Here is a 20,292-nt window from a genome sequence, read left to right as displayed (position 1 = left end):
CAAAAGGCTTTCTGGGTAGCCACAAGCAGATAAAACCTTATCTTTCCACCCTCGAGTTCCTCTTTTGGACTTCATATGCACTGACTTGAAGGGCCTTCTGCACAGAGCACAAACACCCGAAGGGTTCCCTCTGCGGCATGAGTGACATCCAGAGCCCGCGAGCCGCCGAGCGCAGGCGGAAGCGCGGGAGCCACATTTCCGGTGTCCCGACCCGAGCTCACCACACTTCCGGTTTCCCGGCCGTGCCTTCGCCACACTTCCTGTTGATCCGGCTCGGCCGGGGGCTGGGCCGGGAGGAGGGCCTGGAGGAGGGCCGGCCGGCAGGCGGCGGCGGCCACTGGCCAGGCGTGGACGCGCGGGGCCGCCGCGGGCAAGGAGTGTCCGTCGCGTCGCCCGAGCCCAGAGCCCGGGAGCACTCTCGGCCGCCGCATCTCCTGCCCTCTGTCCTTCCAACCTAACCCTCGGCTGAGCCGCGCCGCACCATGCCCGCCGTGGACAAGCTCCTGCTAGAGGAGGCGTTGCAGGACAGCCCCCAGGTACCTCCCGCCGCTCCGGTGCCCCTCGCCCGAAGGGGTAAGGCCGAGGAGGCCCCTCCAGCCCCGGGGTGGAGGCCGCGCCCCCGGCCGGGCAGCCGCGGTAGTGCGCCTGGCCCGCTCGCGGTGCCTCCCCCCGGGTTCTCTCGGGCTAAGGAGGGGGCGGGCCGGGCCCTGAGTCCTGAGCCGGGGCAGAGCTGGGGAACCGGGAGAGCGCCCTGCGGCCGGAGTCCTGATGTCGTGACCCGCCTCCAAACTCAGCTGCAACTGAGGCTGCGAGATCTAAACTTTGACTCCATTTAATAGCTGAGTGCCTCAGGAAAACCACCTTATTGTGCCTTTGTTTTGTCGTCTGTAAAATAGGAATAATAATTGTGCTTGCTTCATAGGGTTGTTAAGAGAAGTCAATGAGAAATACCTGTAAAGTTGTCAGCAGACAATGTCCGGTACAGATAATGAGTCAGTCCTATTACTGCTACTCCTAATGATGTGATGAGACCTGTGCCAGGCAGAATGAGAGGCAGAGAGCCTGGATCTCTTTCCGGGCGTTACCAGGTCTCCTCTTGGCACCGTTTTCCCATTAGTGAAGAGAAAAATACAATACCTGCCCCATTTGTCGCACAAGGGAACTTCATTAGCACACTCGAGATGAGAGTCAAGTCCTTTGAGCTCTGCCGATGAAAACTGGTGTGTAAATATAGCAAATGAGTGCAGAATGACGTTAGTTCATAATTCAGCACACCTTTCCCCAGAGGTCTTTTGTTCTCCTTTAACATTTCCCCAGCTTCAGACCTACACTCCTGGTTCAGCATCCCCCGTTTATTTAAATAAGTGCCTTTATTTCCTAGTGTCTCAACTCTTGAAAACTTAGAATGAGATTAACCTGTTTTTCGTTTCACACTTTCCACTCTCTTTTGGGGTTCCTTCCCTTTTTCTTCTGAGTGAATAATACCTCCCAGGATGATCCTTGTATGGATTTACGTACATCAACAGTTCAGAATAAGTCCAAAAGACTGTATGCATAGGTGTCTTTTGTTCATTTCTTGTGATCCTCCTAGTATAGATAAGTAAGGAACTGGAAGCAAGCTGTGATTTATTTTTGTTTTTGGTAAGTTTGCATCCATTGGACTGACTTTTTCAAGGCCCCCTTTTTTATATAGCTGTAGTCTCCTGGCATTTTTATCAGACTAAAGCCCTTGATAGAAGGCATTTCGTCCATGCTCATACCTGTTGTGTGGAATCTGAAGATAGCAATGTGAGATCTTAAATGATCACTTTGAACAAGGATCTCTGTTTGCTTTGCACTTGGGGGAACTGAGGTGCCCAGAAATATCCTGCTGTTCTAACCTACATGGTGATGCCTAAGCCAGGTTACAGAGGTTATACTGATTCTTGATGTTGTCCTCACAAACAGATCACATTCTTAATTTCCAGCTCTTACATGAAAGAATATACACCATTTCTGAGTGGCTTAAAGGATTTTCCCAGCTGTGAGGAAGTAGACAGGACTGTAGAGCAAGTCAGAAGACCTGGGTTCTAATTCTGGCTCTCACGCTCACTTAGGATATGATGTGGGTGAGTCTCTTCATCTCCGCCCTGTGGCTAGCTCAGTTTCCTAATCTGCAGAACATCTACAGAATGAGAGACGGGGGGCGGGGGGGAGCAGGTGATCTTCAAGGTACTTGAGAGTTAACATTGTGTCATATCTACATGGTGTGTAACTTTGAACTGGTATGTGGCAGAGGAGGTTTAGAGACATTATCATTCTTATTTAATATGTTCCTTTTAATACAGGAAGTTTATTTGTCATTGCTTTTGAGACTTGGCTGTCACCCTTAGGAGGGCTCTTGATGATGCTGTTGTACAGAATGGAAACTGACTTTAAGAAGGTATTTAATGATCATCAGAGCATATTTATGTACTATTCTCTTGTATGTGACCTGTGCCTAATGTAGCTTTACTCCCAAGGTGACTCATAGACTTGGAACTGGAAGGAATCTAATCCATTCCCTTCATTTTATGTGCAAAGCATAAAAACAATAGCAAATGCCGGTCTCAAGGATTTTATGTGCCAGGTACTCTTCTAAATGCTTTACATATATTAACTCACTTAATCTTCCCAATAGTGTTGAAGTATGTTCTCTATTTAAATAACTAAGGAGCAGAGAAGTAATTTACTTACAATTATACACCATGAAGTGACAAACCCAGGACTGGAACCCAGGCAACTTGCCTGTACTAGGGATATGGTTCAAGTTAGCCCAGCTATCTAGCACCGGACTTTTCTGTCATTAGTGACCTAAAATGTTTCACTAAAAGGAAAAGACCTAATAAACCATCTATTGTGTGTTTCTTCTAGTTTTATGAAGAGTAATTTTGAGAGCTGCTTCAGTAATGTGATTGCACAGGATTAATTAAATGAACACCAAAGCTTTTGTAATTGAACTGAATGACCCAGGAAGAGCTGAATAGCAGTTAACTGACCTTAGACACATCTATTCATGGACTCCTTTTTAGTTTGCAGTGCTGCACGATGCATTGTAAAACTAGTCTGTGTGCATACACATGCATTATTTCTGCTTACCTCTCATATATGGGAAGCAGAACGTTTTAGGGATTAAGACATCTGTCTCCATTGCTGTTTAGAAGCCTCTGCTCCTTGCCTGGCACTACTGGCTGTTGGGAATGTGATGACAAATAAGAGTGCCTACCCTTGACTGGTTCACAGTTTGTTCCAGAGACAGATAATGAGGCAACAGTTCCAGTACAGTGTGAATCCTGCTGCGACAGGAACACAAATGCAGCTTTGAGCTCCTGCAGCTTATTCTTCAGGGGCTTATTCTCTTGTCCTGTAAGTAGTACACTTTTGAGATAAGGTGAAGACAACAGCACTGTTGCTTGCTCGCTTTGTGTTCTGTTTCTTTTGCGATTGGCATAACTGAAACAAAGAAATGAAAGATGTAATTCTGAGGTTATGCAGTTGAGTGGCCCAGCTGGGAACGGCACTCTCCAACCAAATCAGGCCTTTCTTTCCTCAAACAAGATATCTCAAAATGTAACTTGGTGGTTTTGTATGTCTTCATTGTGGAAATGTTTTGTGCTGTTCCTCTTTTTGTTTATAACCTATTTTTCCTTTCAATAGACTTGGTTCTTTTTTTTTTTTTTTTTTTTTTTTTGAGACAGGGTCTTGCTCTGTTGCCCAGACTGGGGTGCAGTGGCATGATGGCGGCTCACTGCACCCTTAGCCTCCTGGGCTCAAGCGATCCTCCCACCTCAGCCTCCTGAGTAGCAAGGACTACAGGCATGCATCACCACACAAGGCTAATTTTAAATTTTTTTGTAGAGAAAGAGTCTTGCTATGTTGCCCAGGGTGGTCTTGAACTCCTGGGCTCAACCGATCTTCTGTCTTGGCCTCCCAAAGTCTTGGTTCTTTTCACTAGGACATTCTCTTCCTCCACCAAATTATGGAGATAAGAACTTTGTTTATAACCTTAAAATGTTCTTAGTAGTTAGTGGTGTTAAAATTGGGCCATTACACAATTACACACTATTCTTGAGAATGTCTAGGAGTGTTTTATTAAGTAATACCCGGTTTCTTTAAGGTAAAGGAGTGATAGGTAGCTGAGGCTGTATGCATAGGGTGCTTGGTTTTGTTTCTCTGGCCGAGTATACCCTTAAGAGTGTCGGGCAATAGAAAATGGATGGAATTCAACTCCTGAATCTGCTGTTACCTTTGGCAAGTTACTCAGTCTCTCTGAGGTTATGTTTGGAGGTATGTGAAATAAAAATAAAAATAGCTATTTAGTTGAGTTGTTAGGAAGAATAAACAACATTTGTAAAGTGTCTCCATGCTGGCATGCCATAGTAACCCCATAAGTGATTGCTGTTGTTATCTTTATAAGTGAGATATACCAGTGTCTTTCTGACCATACTGTGGGATTTTGAGCTACTAGTGTGCCTTTGCTTTATTCTTGGTCTCATTCCTTCTTTATGTCTCAGAATATGCCTGTTGTTCCAGACCAAAGTTTGAGCAGACATAGTGTAGTAAATGTGGATAGCCAGTGTCCAAGGTAGCTGGTTCTATTTATTATGTATAGAGGTGATCACTGCCAAGTTAAATTAGAAAGGGAAGCCCAGAGTTTTCCTGTCAGTTCTAATGGGCATCACAGTCGCATGTCCACGGTATAAGGACAAAGGACACTTGTGATGTACTCAGGTATTGTGGGCGGGGGCGTGGTAGTAGCATCCAGCTCCAGTCTGCCCCTGTCCTGCCTCGCGTCAGGGCTGTAGGCTGTGGACCAAAGAGTGCACTCGCTATGAGAGCCATCCTGCTGGTGACCTCAGTGCTGCTGACCTGGGTTTACATCCCAGCCCTGCCACATTCCTACAGTGGGAGGTTGAACACATTTCTTAACCTTGATGAGCCTCAGTTTCATCATCTGTAACATGAAGTTAATGGAACCATGGAATCTACCTCGCAGAGTTGCTAAAAGAATTAAATGAAGTCACAGATGTTTAGTGCCTAGCACAGCGTCTGGCACACAGGTGGTATAGAGTAAGTGGTAATTTTAGTTTTCTTTCTTCCTTCTTTGTGGAGGACATTCATGCAAGCCCTCTCTTTCCCTTTTTACCTCTTTTCTTCCAGTTTTTTTTATCCCTAAGAGTATTAAAAGCAATAAACAGGATTTGGCTAAATGGGCATCAGTAGTATTTTTGAAAAAACTAGCCACAATCCAGTTATATCCCTTCTCATTCTCCTAAATCAGTGTCTCTAACCTACTGGTTGACATCCATTAGTAGATTATGAAATCCAGTGGGTCACAACCACAATTTTTGTTTACAAAAAGCAACATTCTGTATGCATATTATTGATAAATATTGTTTGAGAAAACCTTTGTTCGGGTCCTGATATATTTCATACTGTGGTTATGAACTTTTACAAGTTCAAAGAGCTCTTCTAACAAATTATACACTGTACGAATTCTGTGTTGTTTTTCTTTCACTGAGAGCTTTTTTAAACATGATGATACAGTTTCCTTATTCATTATTGCACTGTAGCTCTTCTGTGGATAAGCATTGGTACTGAAGATAGTGCATTAGTCCTGGTGTTTTTAGCCTGGAAGACCTGGGCAAAGCGGGATAAGCATGCGTTGCTACGAAGTGCATCCGAGTTTTGGAGCAGAGTCGGGGTAGATCATGTATGGTGGGAGGTAATGATCCCAATGCATAGATTCTTATTCTAGTTTTTTGAGGATGCTTTGGGGTCAGTTACTGTTCTCTTACCTGAAATAAGAAAAAGAAAAGGAGGAATTGCAGTTTATTTGCAGGGAGATAATGAGCCTTAGTGAGTTGTATTTGGTGAAGTGCTTTGATATCACTTCAAAGGCATTCCTGAAACTTTACTCTCCATTCTCTGCCTAATGGGTTATATTTTAAAGTTGTGATCCAATTATTGCTAACATAGTATTTTAAATTCCCACTGTGCTGGGCACATTAACGAAAATCCCTTGAGTAGATCTGCCTCTGCACACCTTGATTCTTGTTTGTTCACCATCCAGTATATAAATATTTCTCTAGTGCTTTTTGTGTCCTAAACACTGTGGATGAAAATGATAGAAATACCTTTCAGCTTATGACTTTGCTCTGCTGCTTTCAGAGCACTGAGGAGTTTGTCTTCCTAAAAACGGTAAACTAGCATTCTTATTAAGTTGCTATTAGAGTTTTATGGCCAGTGCTGCTATTGGTGGGCCCCGGGGATGTGAAATTTCCTGGCCATGAGTTTGAAAATGGTAAAATCTAATTAAAAATAAGCAGGCCAGGCGTGGTGACTCACACCTGTAATCCCAGCATTTTGGGAGGCCATGGTGGGTGGATCACCTGAGATCAGGAGTTTGAGACCAGCCTGGCCAACATGGTGAAACCCTATCTCTACTAAAAATACAAAAAATTAGCCAGGTGTGGTGGTGGGCGCCTATAATCCCAGCTACTCAGGAGGCTGAGGCAGGAGAATCTCTTGAGCCTGGAAAGCAGAGGTTGCAGTGAGCCGAGATTGTACCATCACACTCCAACCTGGGCAACAAGAGCTAAACTCCATCTAAAAAAAAAAAAAAGAGAGAGAGAAAGAAGGAAAGAAAGAAAGAAAAAAAAAAAACCCAAGGAAATCGTAGTACCATAAGAGGAAAGAATGACATACTCCTACACTCCTGCAAGACATCCAGGATTACAGAAGACCAGACTGCCGGTTCCCGCTGGGATGATCACACTATAGCTGTGCTAGGGGACCACATCCCAGGTACACGAATAGGCCTGACCTGTGTTTGTCTTATGGACTTGAGAGGAGAGGCTGCCCTTTTGAACACCTTTTTTTTTATTGGATAGACTTTACTGGGGCTTAGGTAGGGGCTAAAGTCAGAATAGATAATAGCCCTTCAGTCATAATCTTTTAAAAACTGGCTTTTCTGGCTCCAATTCTGAAATTGCCCTGACACTGTAGTCTAAAGGATTAGAAAGCGAGTTCTAAACCAGAGCTCCAGGAATCAAATGATACTGGTATGATCAATAAAAGAAGCCAGGGAACCAACAGGTACCGTTCTTTCCTCCCATTCTGATTTCTGCACGTGTGGGTGTGTGGATCTTCCTCCTCTGTAACTTTTCCACTTAGAAATGAAACTGACCTTTCTTCTTCTTTTCTCCCAGACTCGCTCTTTACTGAGTGTGTTTGAAGAAGATGCTGGCACCCTCACAGACTACACCAACCAGCTGCTGCAGGCGATGCAGCGCGTCTATGGAGCCCAGGTATGCCGCCACCCCTCCCCTGAATACCGCAGAGTGAGCGTCCTCTCCCCTCATCCTGAACTTCCCTCACAGGCTGAGAAATTGGAATCCGAAGAATATCATTTAAGACTTTGAAACAAAATCAGAATTGTTTTCTCACTGCTTTTCACCTCCAAAAACTAAGGACAGTCTGTTCTCATTCCTTAAGAAAGAGTGATTTTTCTGTAATTAGAACCGTTAGAGACGGATCACATACATGCTTCTAACTTTTTTTTTTAATTCAACCCAATGGGAAACATTTGAGTCTCCTCTTCCTACTTGTGAATAAGTGGGTCCAGTATTTTGAGACATACTCTTTGTCTTTTTCATAAATGGGCAGTCTTAGATGACAGTGTGGGAGGGCAGAGATGTTCTTTCAACTGCTTCCTCTGAAAAGACTTGAGTCACAGTTCTGAAACTCGGGTGGCTTCTTTGTTTTGTGGAACAAATATCTCTGGCTTGCAAAACCATGCAAAAGAAATTGCTGAGTAGCAAAAGTGAATCTTTTTAACGTCAAGAAGTGCCCATGTATGTTGCTTTCTGAGACAAGATTTATGAGTTACTTAAAAATAAAATGCTTTATGTTACAAAACATTGAACACATCACAATATTATGGTGACTGATCATTTTCATTATTGATTCCTTGCTGTCTTAAATCTTATGTGTTGATGTTTTTCTCATTAATAATCTCTTAAGGAATGTAGGTTGGGCATCCCAAATTTGAAAATCCAAAATCCGAAATGCTGCAAAATCTGTAACACACAAACGAAACGCTCATTGGAGCATATTGGAGTTTTGGATTTGGGATGCTCGACTGATACAGCAAATACTTCAAAATCTGAAAAAATCCTAAATCCTTCTGGTCCCAAGCATTTCAGATGCAGGATACTTCACCTATACCACATTCAGCAGTATATAGCTCTTACTAATCATATATAGTCATTTCTTATTTATTACATAGCTCCACCACTTGTATTACTGCTCATTGTTTATTTGTTTATTTATTTATTTATTTATTTTTTTTTTTTTTTTTGAGACAGAGTCTCGCTCTGCTGCCCAGTCTGGAGTGCAGTGGCCGGATCTCAGCTCACTGCAAGCTCCGCCTCTGGGGTTTACGCCATTCTCCTGCCTCAGCCTCCCATGTAGCTGGGACTACAGGCGCCCACCACCGCGCCCAGTTAGTTTTTTGTATTTTTTAGTAGAGACGGGGTTTCACCGTGTTATCCAGGATGGTCTCGATCTCCTGACGTCGTGATCCGCCCGTCTCGGCCTCCCAAAGTGCTGGGATTACAGGCTTGAGCCACCGCGCCCAGCCTGCTCATTGTTTTATTAGTCATTTCCCATCATATGGGAATAAGACTCAGTCCTTGCCATCGGGGAGCTGATAGTTGGGTTGGGAGGCAGACAGAGCAATCGTCAGAGAGCCTTAGAAGGGCCAGGAGAGGAGGGCCACCTAACCTAGTGGGGTTGTGCTGGGCACCCAACAGGAGGATGATTGTGAGGGTTGAGATTTCGTGAATACTCAATAGCATCCAGGAAGTTCCAGGGGCTTTTATGTTGATTACTTTATTTACATTCCCCTAACAACTCTGAGGTGGGTATTGTTATTGTTACTATGCCTATGGTATTGGTCGGGAGACTTAAGGATGCTAATAGTGAGAAACTTGTCCAGGTGCACCCATTTAATTCATGGCAGAGCAAATCAGCTGGAGCCAAGCTGAGACTCTTCACTCCTAAGCATAGGGGAGGTGGCAGTAGACGTGGAAAGAGCAGCTGTACTTGAGAGGTATTTAGGAGGCGGCTTGGTGATTGATTGGGCGTGAAGGGGCCAGGTGGTAAAGGATGAATCAAGAATGATGTTCAGGTATTCATCTGGAACGGCAGGGTGAATAGATGGGAGAAGACAGGAAGAGGAGCAGGGTGCGTGTGAGTGTGTGTGCGTGCCTATGAGTGCATAACTGTTACGGGGATGCCCAACTGTAATTCTCTGTGGAAACACTGATTTTGAGGAGTACATGGGACATCATAGTGGGTAAAGAGATCTTGTTGAAAGTTCGGATCCAGAGTACAGAGCTGGAGATATAGACAGGCAAACTATGCAGTAATTATAAGTGTAACTTATTAATTAGAACTAGCTTTGGGCTGGCCTGTAATCCCAGCACTTGGGAGGCCAAGATAGGAGGATTGCTTGAGGCCAGGAGTTCGAGACCAGCCTAGTTGATATAGTGAGGCCCTGTCTCTACACAAAATTTTTGTAAATATTAAAAAAAGAACTAGTTTCTTTTTTTTAATTTTTAATTTTCAGAGACAGGGTCTTACTCCATCACCTAGAATGGAGTACAGTGGCATGGTTATAGCTCACTGTAGCCTCCAACTCCTGGGCTCAAGTAATCCTCCTGCCTCAGCCTCCTAAGTAGCTAGGACTGCAGGTGCACACCACCACACCCAGCTAATTTTTTTTCTTTTTAATTTTTGGTAGAGATAGGGTCTTACTATGTTGTCCAGGCTGGTCTCAAACTCCTGGCCTTGAGTGATCTGCCTTAGCCTTCTGAGTAGCTAGAACTAGTTTTAATGACCAAAAGAATTATGTGCTCATCTATGATTTTATGTTTTGTTAAGACAGTCAGAATTTAGAGGTACGAAAACTGTCAATTTTTAATTTGTTTTTGTATTTTTCCCTAAATATTCTAAATTTAAGAAAACAGGAATGTTCTTACTGGGCTTATACCTGAAAATGCTTGCTATTCAGCAATTGTGTTTCGTCACTAAGTGATTTGTCTCTTATTTAAGGCTTAAAAGCCCCAAGACATAAGAGACTTTGTCTCTGCCACTCGGAGGAGTCTCTGTTCTGCCTTTCGGTGTCTGTCAGAATCATTTACTCGGGAGTATCCAAACACTGTCTCATGCATTTTTTTCTTTTGAGGCAGAAAACGACATTTTGCCAGCCTTGAGTGGGTCTTTCATTACTAGAGGCTGTAACCCAGCTTTTAATGTGCAGCATATGATCATCACATGGGTCCTCCTACTGGCCAGAAACCCTTCCTCCTGCCTCAGCGTTTCCTGCAGCGGTGGCTGGTGAAAATGTCTGGTTAGTGCTGCCAGATTCAAAGACAGAGTCAAGCAGTGATCGGCTGTGTTCGGATTGGCTGGGCCAGGGGCACTTAGTTTTTCAGGTTTATTTGAAAGCTTAGGGGTTTTGTTTTGTTTTTAATTGAAGAAAGAAATCTTTTCTGATTCCTTTTTTGATCTGTTTTCATATATATATTTTAAGATAGTGTATTTCTCAGAGTTTTCATTCAAGTTTTTTCCCCTAAAGTTATGTTTTCTTGGTTTCATTGCACGTTATTCCATAAATATTTTACACCTAGGCATGTTGAATTTGATTGATACTGTTTTATTATTTCGTCTTTAAAAAGAGACTCTCCATAAGATACAGTTTTTCATTATATTTCCAAAGCAGGCGTATGCTGCTGATAAATGATAAGTGTTCATAAAACATATTTTAATCAGACTACACAGTAAATTTCTGGATGCTGATTTTGCGAATGTCCTTCAGAGACCTTAGTTTTAGAAAGAGGAAGAACAAGAAAATCTAGAGGAAAACTTCTATGAGCAGTTTTGCTGATTGTGGCTAGTTTGGGGAAATTTTAAATTTTGTTTGGCTTAACCTCTAGAATGAAACTATAGGCTCTAAGCTGTTTTGGGCATCTTGTAGTAGTCCCTGGAGTCACGTCTGGTAATAGTCCATTGTGGGTTCTTTGAATGAAAGAAGCAGTATACCTTTCCAGTGCATTAACAGAGGAGAGCCTGGTTACTTAGAACACTCTGTTTTTCAAACTATTGGCTAAATAAGTTAACAACTTCGGTTATATCTAAATAGATACATATGCATATATATTCAGTTAATTCTGCTCAAATTTTGCATTCAACACATTGGAATTTATTTTCATTCTTTATCTCAGCCTGTAGAGAGGTTTAAAGAGGTTTACAATTTTCTAATCTTTTAAAATGGATTTGTTAGGGGCTTACCGTGAAATTTATTTAGGTCATCTTGCTTCTCCTCTCAGCTGTTGTACTGAGAAAGTGGGGGCAGGGGTAATCGTGTTCCTGGCCCGCAGGACAGGAAGGCTGTCCCCAGCAGTATTCATGAAACCTGGCAACCCTCGTAACCTGGCGTTCTCTTCCACCAGATGACAAACCTATGTAGTTACTAACCTCAGCCTGTATGAGATTTTTTATTTTGTTTTTGCTTTTTTTTAAAGTAAATTTGGGATAGAATTTTTTTGAAATGAGAACCGTGATTAAGATTCTCACGTTCCTTCAGCAAAGCAGGTTTGATTTAACACAGCTACATGTCTGCAGTTGTTCTTAACCAAAGCTTTCAGAACACAGAACTCTACTGATCCTGAAAGCTGATCTTAAAACTCCTGATCTTAAAAGCCTAAACTGGAGGTGGGACTAGTATTTTCTCAAATTAGGGTAAAGACAGTGGGAGGGAATAGGAGTAAAGTATGCATAATTTGGTGTTATAAAGAAGAAAATACTTTTCTTTAGAATGATGATATAGATACCTAGCTAAACAAGTGAATGTACTGACTGGGAAACCAAATGAGAGTAGTGAGCATCCAGGAGTGTGAGCTTGTCATGGGGGAAGGAGAAGCACATGGGAGGCAGATCAGGGTCAGAGCTGCGTGTTTTAGTGGTGAAAATAGTGGCCTTTCTTAGGCACATAAAGTGCCACACGATAGGCTGGGCACTCAGCTTTCACAGCAGAGGAGAGGTCTTATATAGTATGTACTTACAGATGAGGAAGCTAAGACTCAGAGAGGTTAAGTAGCTTGCCTAAGGTCACACAGCTGATGAGTGGCAGAACCAGAATTTTAAACCCAGATCTTTGACTGCAAAGCCTACACTCACTCTTAACCACTATGCTTGCTCTCCTGACACGCTAGCCACCACTAATGGCAGCAGAGGCCAAAGAAGTGTAAGCTTTTAGAGGCTCCTCTTGTCATTATGGAAGAACCACCCCTGTTTATCAGCCCACCGCTTTGTAATATGTTAGAGGCAGGATCCAGTTCCTTTTTGTATCACAGAGTAACTTTCTTGGTTTCATTAGTTTTTGTCCATAAATGTTCTAATCAGTGTGTTTTAGCAGCCCTGAAAACCAGTCACATTGAGGTTTATCTGACAGAGACTGACAGGAGGTGCATATGTAGCTGAAGGTCGGAGGGAGCCGAGGGCCTGAGTGGCTCTTGGAAATGACTTCATAGACCTGGGTCCTGCACTTGGTCTGCACGTGGGATCTGCAGCTTTCCCTCATGCTGGCATTGGTAGCTTTCAGATAGCAATCTAAAAGCTATTGCGTTTAGATTATTCTGGGCTAGGATCATTCATTCAGATACAGGAGTTAAGTGTGTGACCTTGGACTTCACAGATCTGAGTTCCAGTCTTGGCTCAGCCACTTGCTGTGTAACCTTGGGCAGGTCAAGCCATCCGTTGAGTTTCCTTATCAGCTAAACAGAGGCCATAAGAATACCCACCTCGGAGGTTCTTGTGAGTGAATCGTGTTAATACCTGTAAAATGCTAAGATCAATCTCTGCTCAGAGAGTGCTCTCGGTGTGAACAGAACCGTCTTCTGTTTTATGATGATAATAGTTACGATGGCACTATTCAGTGGCACTGTTATTTGGGTTAAATAGACGTTTAGTCATCTCATCCTTTCTTGAAGGAACAGCAGTATCTGCCGTCTTTGCCTCCTCGCCAGACATTTGATATTTGTTCCTCAAGCCTCCTCAGTCTGGGCTTGGCCTCACCGTACATGGGAGGCTGCTTAGTGCCTGGCTCACAGCCTGTCTCCACTCTGCCCGTGGGCAGCATCTGATTCTGCTAACAACACCCCCCTTGAGACTGTCTTCCATCGGTTCCTCTGACAGGCTGTCCCCTGGCCCCCTCCTGGGCTCTGCACCTTGTTCTTGCTGGTTCTGTGGTGGTTGCTATGTATCCCTGAAGTCTTGGTGTCCTACACAATTCCTTTGGAATCCTTCTCTGGTGAGTCTCTGTTCACTCCCTGGGTAAGATCACTTTAGCAAGTGCCTGGCCATTTCTGAAGCCTTTTCTAGCCCTTGCCACTTTCCGAACTCTGGGTCTTTATTCAAAACAGCGTTTGCCTGTTGTCACTGTGCAGTTAGCTTTAGCTCTTCCCTGGGCGATTGCAGTTCCTGTCATCAGGAAGACATCTCCCCCTTTAATTCTTCTCCACACCACAGCTGGATTACTTCAAACCTCCCTGTCACCTCCTCATCTTCAGACGCCTCCGTGGCTCTCTCTAACCACAAGGAAAAGCGTAAAGTCCTCAGCACGGCACGCTAAATCCTTCATGAGCTGCCTATCAGCCTGCTCCTCTCATTTTGTTTCTGGCTGTTCCAGAACATGCCAGACGCTTTGCACACCTTCCGCTCTGCTGTGCCACTCCTGCTGCCTGTTTCTTTATCAACCCCTTGCCCTGGCAGATGTCCTTCCTGGCCTCTGAGACTGACTGCAAGCCTGACAAAGTTTCTCTGACACCTTTTCTTCCTTCCTTCTCTCCCTTCCTGGCCGCAGTGCCCTTGCCCTTCACCGCTGTGCCCAAATGCCTCATACACTTGTTGGTCAGAGCACGTAAGACATAGTAACGGGGTTTCCTGGTCCCTTCGTGGACTCTGAGCTCCCAGAGCTCAGAATTAGATGTTGCCAGTACCCTACACCACGTCTGGCCCCAATCAGTGTTTGGTGGGTAGCAGTCTGGCCTCATAAGTGTTGAATGAAGGACTGAATTTGGAACAGCCCCACCTAAAAGCAAGGACATCTCACGGCACTTTTTTGTCATTTCCAAATCCATATCCCCTCCTCAGTTCCTTGGCTGAAGGCACCGTTCTCCATCTGGCCTTCCACGTGGGCAGCACAGTTCTCTCTGCCTCCCCCGCCCTCCTCACTCGCCGCACCCTGCTGTTTCTGCCTCAGGAACACCTCCGTGCCCTGCTCTGCACTGTGTGCCTCAGGCCCAGACCCTTGTTTATCTCAGCTTCTCCAAGTGGCCTCCTGATCAGTCCCCCTCATCTGTTCTCTCTCCCCCGTCAGCGTTTTCTGCCCACCACCACCGCTCCTGGTTTCCTTCCGCCTGTGCCTGAGCTTCTCATGCTCCTGCCCGAGTTCCTCAGTGCTTCCCCACTGCCCCTAGAATAAAGTCCAGGTCCAGCAGGCATCCCCTGTGGCCTGCCTCGCATGAAACGCTCCAGACGCGTTCTTGCCACACCCCTTACTCCTCCCTGTGTGCATCCTGCCTCGAGGGCTCCTGAACTAGTGCGACCGGTGACCTCCAGCTTGGTGGCAAACACTGGGTGCTGAATGTGCCTTTGAACCTCTTAGCTCTAGGCAACATTTCCAGCCAAGTAGTTGGTATAGATCGATGTGGATTTCCTCCACCCAACTCTCTAGCCTCTCTGTTCATAGTCACATGGATGCTGCTGCGCACCGAGGCCCCCGGGGGTTTCAGGTGACAGCTGCAGTTAGTTCGCTTTCTGTGCCACAGAAAGATAAACATTCCTTTGCCAAATGCCCAGTTTTCCTTTCGGGCTTGCTAGCCACTTGACTTTCTGCCTTGGCAACAGCCCTGGGAGGTTGTGTTGAGCGTGTGAGATGCCGTCAGCAAATCCTCCTCAGGGTGTCCTTTCGAGGCTTCTCACGAAGCGGTGCGTAGTATAAATGGCAGCCAGAGCGGCCCAGAGTGCCCAGAACAGTGCTGCTCATGGAACTCCATTGAGAATTCCCATTGTAGGCCACCTCTTTCGCTCTTCTACCCCTAGAAAAGTGTGGGACTTAGCTTCGTATCTCTGGGCCCTTCAAGTCCTGCCCACCTGAGAATTGAGTAGGTACAATTTTGGGCTTTAGATTGGAATAGCGTAATAGTCAGAATATGGGCTTTTGATTTCGAGTCCTGCATTGAGTTGTTGCCTGCCAGTCACTAGTCACTGGCTTTAGAAAGTTACTTATCCTTTCTGAATCGTAGTCTCCTCATTTACAAAATGGAAATGGTAATAGTGTCTACTTCATGGTGCACTGTGAGGATTAAATGTGATGATATATGAAAAACATTTAACAGCAACATCAAGTACTCAGGACAGACTCAGGGTTAGCAGCTATCTTTATTGATGTTATTGCTAATATTTACTCCTCACTCGGGCTCCAGTTTTGCAAGTCCTGTTGCAGAGATATTTTTGCAGGCTTACCTCACAGGTCACAGGGCGTGGATTAATTAGCTGATGTTGGTAAAGCATTTCCTACAACCTTTGCGTACAGTAGAGTAAGTATGAGTAAGATTCAAGTTGATCTCGTTTGAAAGACGTTTCACACAGTGTGCTCTGTTCAGGGCAGGTGGCAGGCTGCGTTGTAAGTATGTTGGTTTTCGATGAACTCATACTGGCTGCACAGAATCGTAGCTGGCCTTGCAGCCTGAAATATCACACTAGGAAAACGCGCAGCATTTTCAAATGGTATTTCTAGGAGAGACCCGGAGAGTCTCGTTCGAAGTCGTTTTGGAAGGCAGCTGTTGTGTGTTGCACGCTGTGCCCCTTCTTCCCTGAGCAGAGGTAGAGCTGTGTGGCTGTGTGGGTGGCACATGTGTGCCCTCCCCTTGAGCTTTGGGTACAGCCTGATGCTGGCAGTTCCCTAGCAAGTCTTTCCATTACATTCGGAGCACTTGCCACTAAGCTCTGAGGAAGAATTCTAGCGGCACATGGTCCGTGCTTGTTTGGAAGGACTGGAGGGTGGGTATATGTGTTGACCAGTCTCTGAAGGAGGCATATATGGGGAAGTGACAGAGTTGACTAAAATAAAGAAAAGAATGAATTAGAAGAGTAGAAGCTCCTGGGATCTGAAATGTGTAGCTTAAGAGAGCCTCATGCAGAGGGTGTGGCAAAAGAATGGGTCTTTGAGACATCTGATGACAAAGCAGGATCAGTAATCTATGGCTCTTGGGCCAGCATCTTATTTTTGTAAATAAAGTTATATCAGAATGAAGCAACATTTACTTGTTAACGTGTTATTTCTGGCTTCTTTTGTGCTATAAAGCAGAGTTGAATCATTGTGGCAAAGACCATATGGCCCACAAACCAAAAACATTTACTCTCTGGTTCCTTACAGAAAAAGTTTGCCCGCTCCAGTGTAAAGCAGAGGCCTCTCCTCTCCTGCCTTGTAGTAGAACTTGGGATCTTAGTAGCATTTGGGAGTGTGGATTTTAGAATCGGACAGCTCCAGGTTCATATCCCAGCCCTGCCACTCATCAGCCGTGTAGCCGTGCGCAGGTGGCGCAACCTCTCGGCGCTTCAGTTTCCTCATCTATAAAATTGAGTTGTTAATTAGAACCTGCTTTACAGGGTCATTGGAGTTAGATGAGGTCGTGCATAGAATGCATTTAACATAGGGTCTGGCATGAATTAAGCCCCCTGTGAATGTCGGCTGCTGTTATGATGATTCTGGGGGTCTGCAAATCATGTTCCACGTGGTGCTGCTCTCAGGCAGATGCCAAGGTAGCTTGAATGAATCCATCTGCTGCTAACTCAGGAAGGAGGAGCACGAGATTTTCAGTCATTGCCGATTATCAGCCCAGTGAGTGAGATAAAACCTTTGTTCCCATGCACTCTGATCTTCAAAACAACACTGCTAAAGATGGTTGACATGTAGTAGGCCCTGGCCAGTTGCTTCGTATTTTGTTTCATTTGTGATGTTTCCTTGTATGGTTAGGAAGGATTTTTCCCCTCACCCCATGATTTCAGGTATTGTTTTAAACTCGGAATTTAGATGAATCTTCTAACCTTGTTCATTCATTCATTCATTCATTCATTCATCAAACGTTTGCTGAGAGCTTGCTGTGTGCTAAGAACTGTTGGACGTTCCTGTCTCAATGAAGGACATTGTGCTTGTGGCTTTGTCCGCTTGCTGGATTCTTGACTATGTGGCTAGAAGTCACATTTCTGGTTAGTTTTGAAAGGGGTCGAACACCAGTAGGATGTCAGAGCCAGGCACTTTTGTCGTATTTGTCTGACTTTTTTCTGAGGAAAAAGAGCCACATTTCCTGTTCTATTAATGTCTGTTCCTTAGAGCAGAGCAGGAAGTCAGGGAACAGGTTGGCCAGTCGTCCGCAAAGAGGGCCAAAAAAAGGTAGGATTTGGCTCTGCTGTATTCTGCCAAATAGGACTGGGAAAAATAAAATAAGCTCCCGCAGAGCTCAGGACTTAGCCTTACAGGAACAACAACCCCAGGAGAAATAGCCAGTGGAGGCTGAGGCCAAGAAGGTAGGCCAGTGTCCTCCCATCATCTGTGCCACGTCAGACCCAGTGGCTCCGCTCCTTAGGAATAAACCCTGAATCTTAAGCTTTAACTGAGCTTTAGAAATGTAAGGCAAGTTTTCTAGGTTGCCCACATCAGTGGTAGGAGGATAGTGGTAGAAAACCGCGGTGTAGCTAGAGATTAGAGGAATAAACAAGAGGAGAGGAAAATGAGCAGTATGGGCCCGTGAAAATGGCACAAAACAGGCCTCCTAGGGCATCGCAGCCCTTGAAGAGTAGGGCTTCCTTGGGTTTTCTGGGACAGTAGGTTTAGCTGTGCTTCTGTTACCATCCATCATTGCCAGCCAGTGTTCTAAGCCTGGTGGAATCTGACCTTGTCATATGTTGCCTCGGTCCCCGCTGTGCTTCCAGTATGTGTGAGTGTGGGCCCCAGGGGCCTGCACGCCTTCCCACTGCCTCACTCCCAGCCTGATCTCGCCTCCAAGCGCACAGCCCTTGCTCCAGCCGCGCTCCACTTCAGAGCGGTTCAGGCAGGCAGTGCACTTCTTCCACGTGTTGGCGCCTCCTAGAAAGCTCGTCCCCATGGCTGACTCCTAGTCTGTCTTCAGGAGCCTGCTTAAAACATCTCTTCCCTGGAGACTGTCTGTCAGAGCCTCCTAACACAGCCAGTATTTTTCTTTTGCAGTTCTCATCACACTTGTAACTATTTTTTTGATGCCTGCTTCCGTAAAAAGCCCCATGAGGACAGGGACTGTGCCCTTGTTGAATGTCTGGCACATTATAATTGCTCACTACATTTCTTTATAGACTGAATGACCAAAAGGAGCAGTCATTTGTAAAGGGTTAAAAAATAAAATAGCAAACTTTAACCTTTTGATTTGTTTTGATCTTGTTTTCCGAATGTCTGAACAAAACATTTTATTATTTGACAGGCACACACATATTCTTTCTTTTTTCTTTTTTTTTTTAGCTACATCTGCTGGAAAGGGATTTTTTTTTTCTTTTGTAATTTTTTTTTTTTTTTTTGGAGACAAGATCTCACTCTATCACCCAGGCTAGAATACAGTGGCACAATGATGGGTTACTGCAGCCTCAACCTCCTGGGCTTAAGGGGTCTTCCTGCCTCAGCCTCTTGAGTAGCTGGAACTACAGGTGCATGCCATCCTGCCTGGATAATTAAATTTTTTTTTTATTTTGCAGAGATGGAGTTTTACTGTGTTGCCTAGTCTGGTCTCAAACTCCTGATCTCAAGTGGTCTTCCTGCCTCAATCTCCCAAAGTACTAGGATTGTAGGTGTGCACCACTGGACCCAGCCAATATTACTTTTTAAGGGATTCTCGGAAATGGCATTTTTCGTGACTTTGTATACATTAGACTAATCTTACTTGCTTTTTCTCTTCTCTCCACAGAATGAGATGTGTCTGGCCACACAACAGCTTTCTAAGCAACTGCTGGCATATGAAAAACAGGTAACTTGGTGTTTATGTGGCCTATGATGCTGCTGTGTTCAGGACTTTCTTAAGTGGAATTATCCAGAGGCATCCTTAGAGACTTAAATTATTTGTTTCATTTTCTTCATAGTTTTTTTGTCTTTTCTTTCCCTTCCATTGGTGTATTGAAACCAGTGATTATCCCACAGTGTTTATGAGGTATTCTAATTAGCCTCTAGAAGTAATTAACTGCCATTGAGGGTTCCGAATCTTCAAGGGACTACAAGTGAATCAACATTAGCAATTCCAGGAAATAAACACTCAAAGTAAAAAAAATACGTTTGGCAGAAAGGAATGGCCAGGGAGGGTCAGATGAGTGCACCCTGGGGGCGGGACGAAGGGGGATAGCTGTGACTCCCTCTTCAGGTAGACACTTCTGACAGGACGTGCTCTTGGAGAAGAGAGGACGTCGGTGTGGAGGGTAGTGTTCTGCAGGTGATGCTTCGTGCTGAATTCCCTGGCATTCACTTAACACCTGCTCCTTTATTCTTTGGTCTTAGAACTTTGCTCTTGGCAAAGGTGATGAAGAAGTAATTTCAACACTCCACTATTTTTCCAAAGTGGTGGATGAGGTAAGATAGCAACATAGAAAATTTGTATTTGATTCTTTCTTGAACTTTGTTTTGTTGTTATTTTGGACCACTTTCCATTTTTAAATATCTACTTAAATATCTGAAGAGGTATCTCAACTTGTTGATCTTCCAAGGCTCCTTTCATAGAATAGGTTGTACGCTATTACATTTGTTTCTGGTTTGAGGGGAAAGGCTGCAATATATATGAAGAATAGACCAAAAGAAAGATTTCTGAGAATTTAGTTTCCAAAGGAGAGTATATTAGTTTCTCAGATTGCCATAACAAATTACCATGAATAGGTAGCTTCAAACAACAGAACTTTATCCCCTCCCAGTGTGCTGGAGGCCAGAAGGTTGAAGTCAAGATGCTGGCAGGACCACACTCCCTCCATTGGCTCCAGGGAGAATCCTCATGCATCTTTTGGTGGCTCCAGGTGTTCCTTGGCTGTGGCAGCATCACTCCAGTCTGGCTTTACATCCCCCCCACCCCTCATGTTTTTCCTCTTCCATGTCTTCTCTTCTTATATAGACACTTGGCATTGGATTTAGTGACAGTCCAG

General features: G+C 44.6%; 1 protein-coding gene across 3 annotated transcripts in view; it reads left to right on the top strand.

Moving 5' to 3' along the window:
* The first annotated feature begins 232 nt into the window (after window positions 1-232).
* The window catches only part of APPL2 (adaptor protein, phosphotyrosine interacting with PH domain and leucine zipper 2), a 62,525-nt gene continuing 42,465 nt past the window's right edge, over window positions 233-20,292 (top strand). The window contains exons 1-4 of one of the 3 annotated variants that reach the window (XM_050748461.1): window positions 233-536; window positions 7,230-7,328; window positions 19,080-19,139; window positions 19,661-19,732. In XM_050748461.1, coding sequence (XP_050604418.1) covers window positions 483-536; window positions 7,230-7,328; window positions 19,080-19,139; window positions 19,661-19,732 — 285 coding nt within the window. In that variant the 5' untranslated portion in view covers window positions 233-482. The remainder of the gene's footprint in view (window positions 537-7,229; window positions 7,329-19,079; window positions 19,140-19,660; window positions 19,733-20,292) is intronic. The other 2 variants (XM_050748463.1, XM_050748462.1) reach the window with 2 other exon arrangements.

The sequence above is a fragment of the Macaca thibetana genome, chromosome 11 (assembly GCF_024542745.1).
Source record: "Macaca thibetana thibetana isolate TM-01 chromosome 11, ASM2454274v1, whole genome shotgun sequence".
Classification (NCBI taxonomy): Eukaryota; Metazoa; Chordata; class Mammalia; order Primates; family Cercopithecidae; genus Macaca; species Macaca thibetana.
The sequence above is the reverse complement of the archived record's forward strand: the minus strand, read 5'-3'. Positions and strand labels throughout refer to the sequence as shown.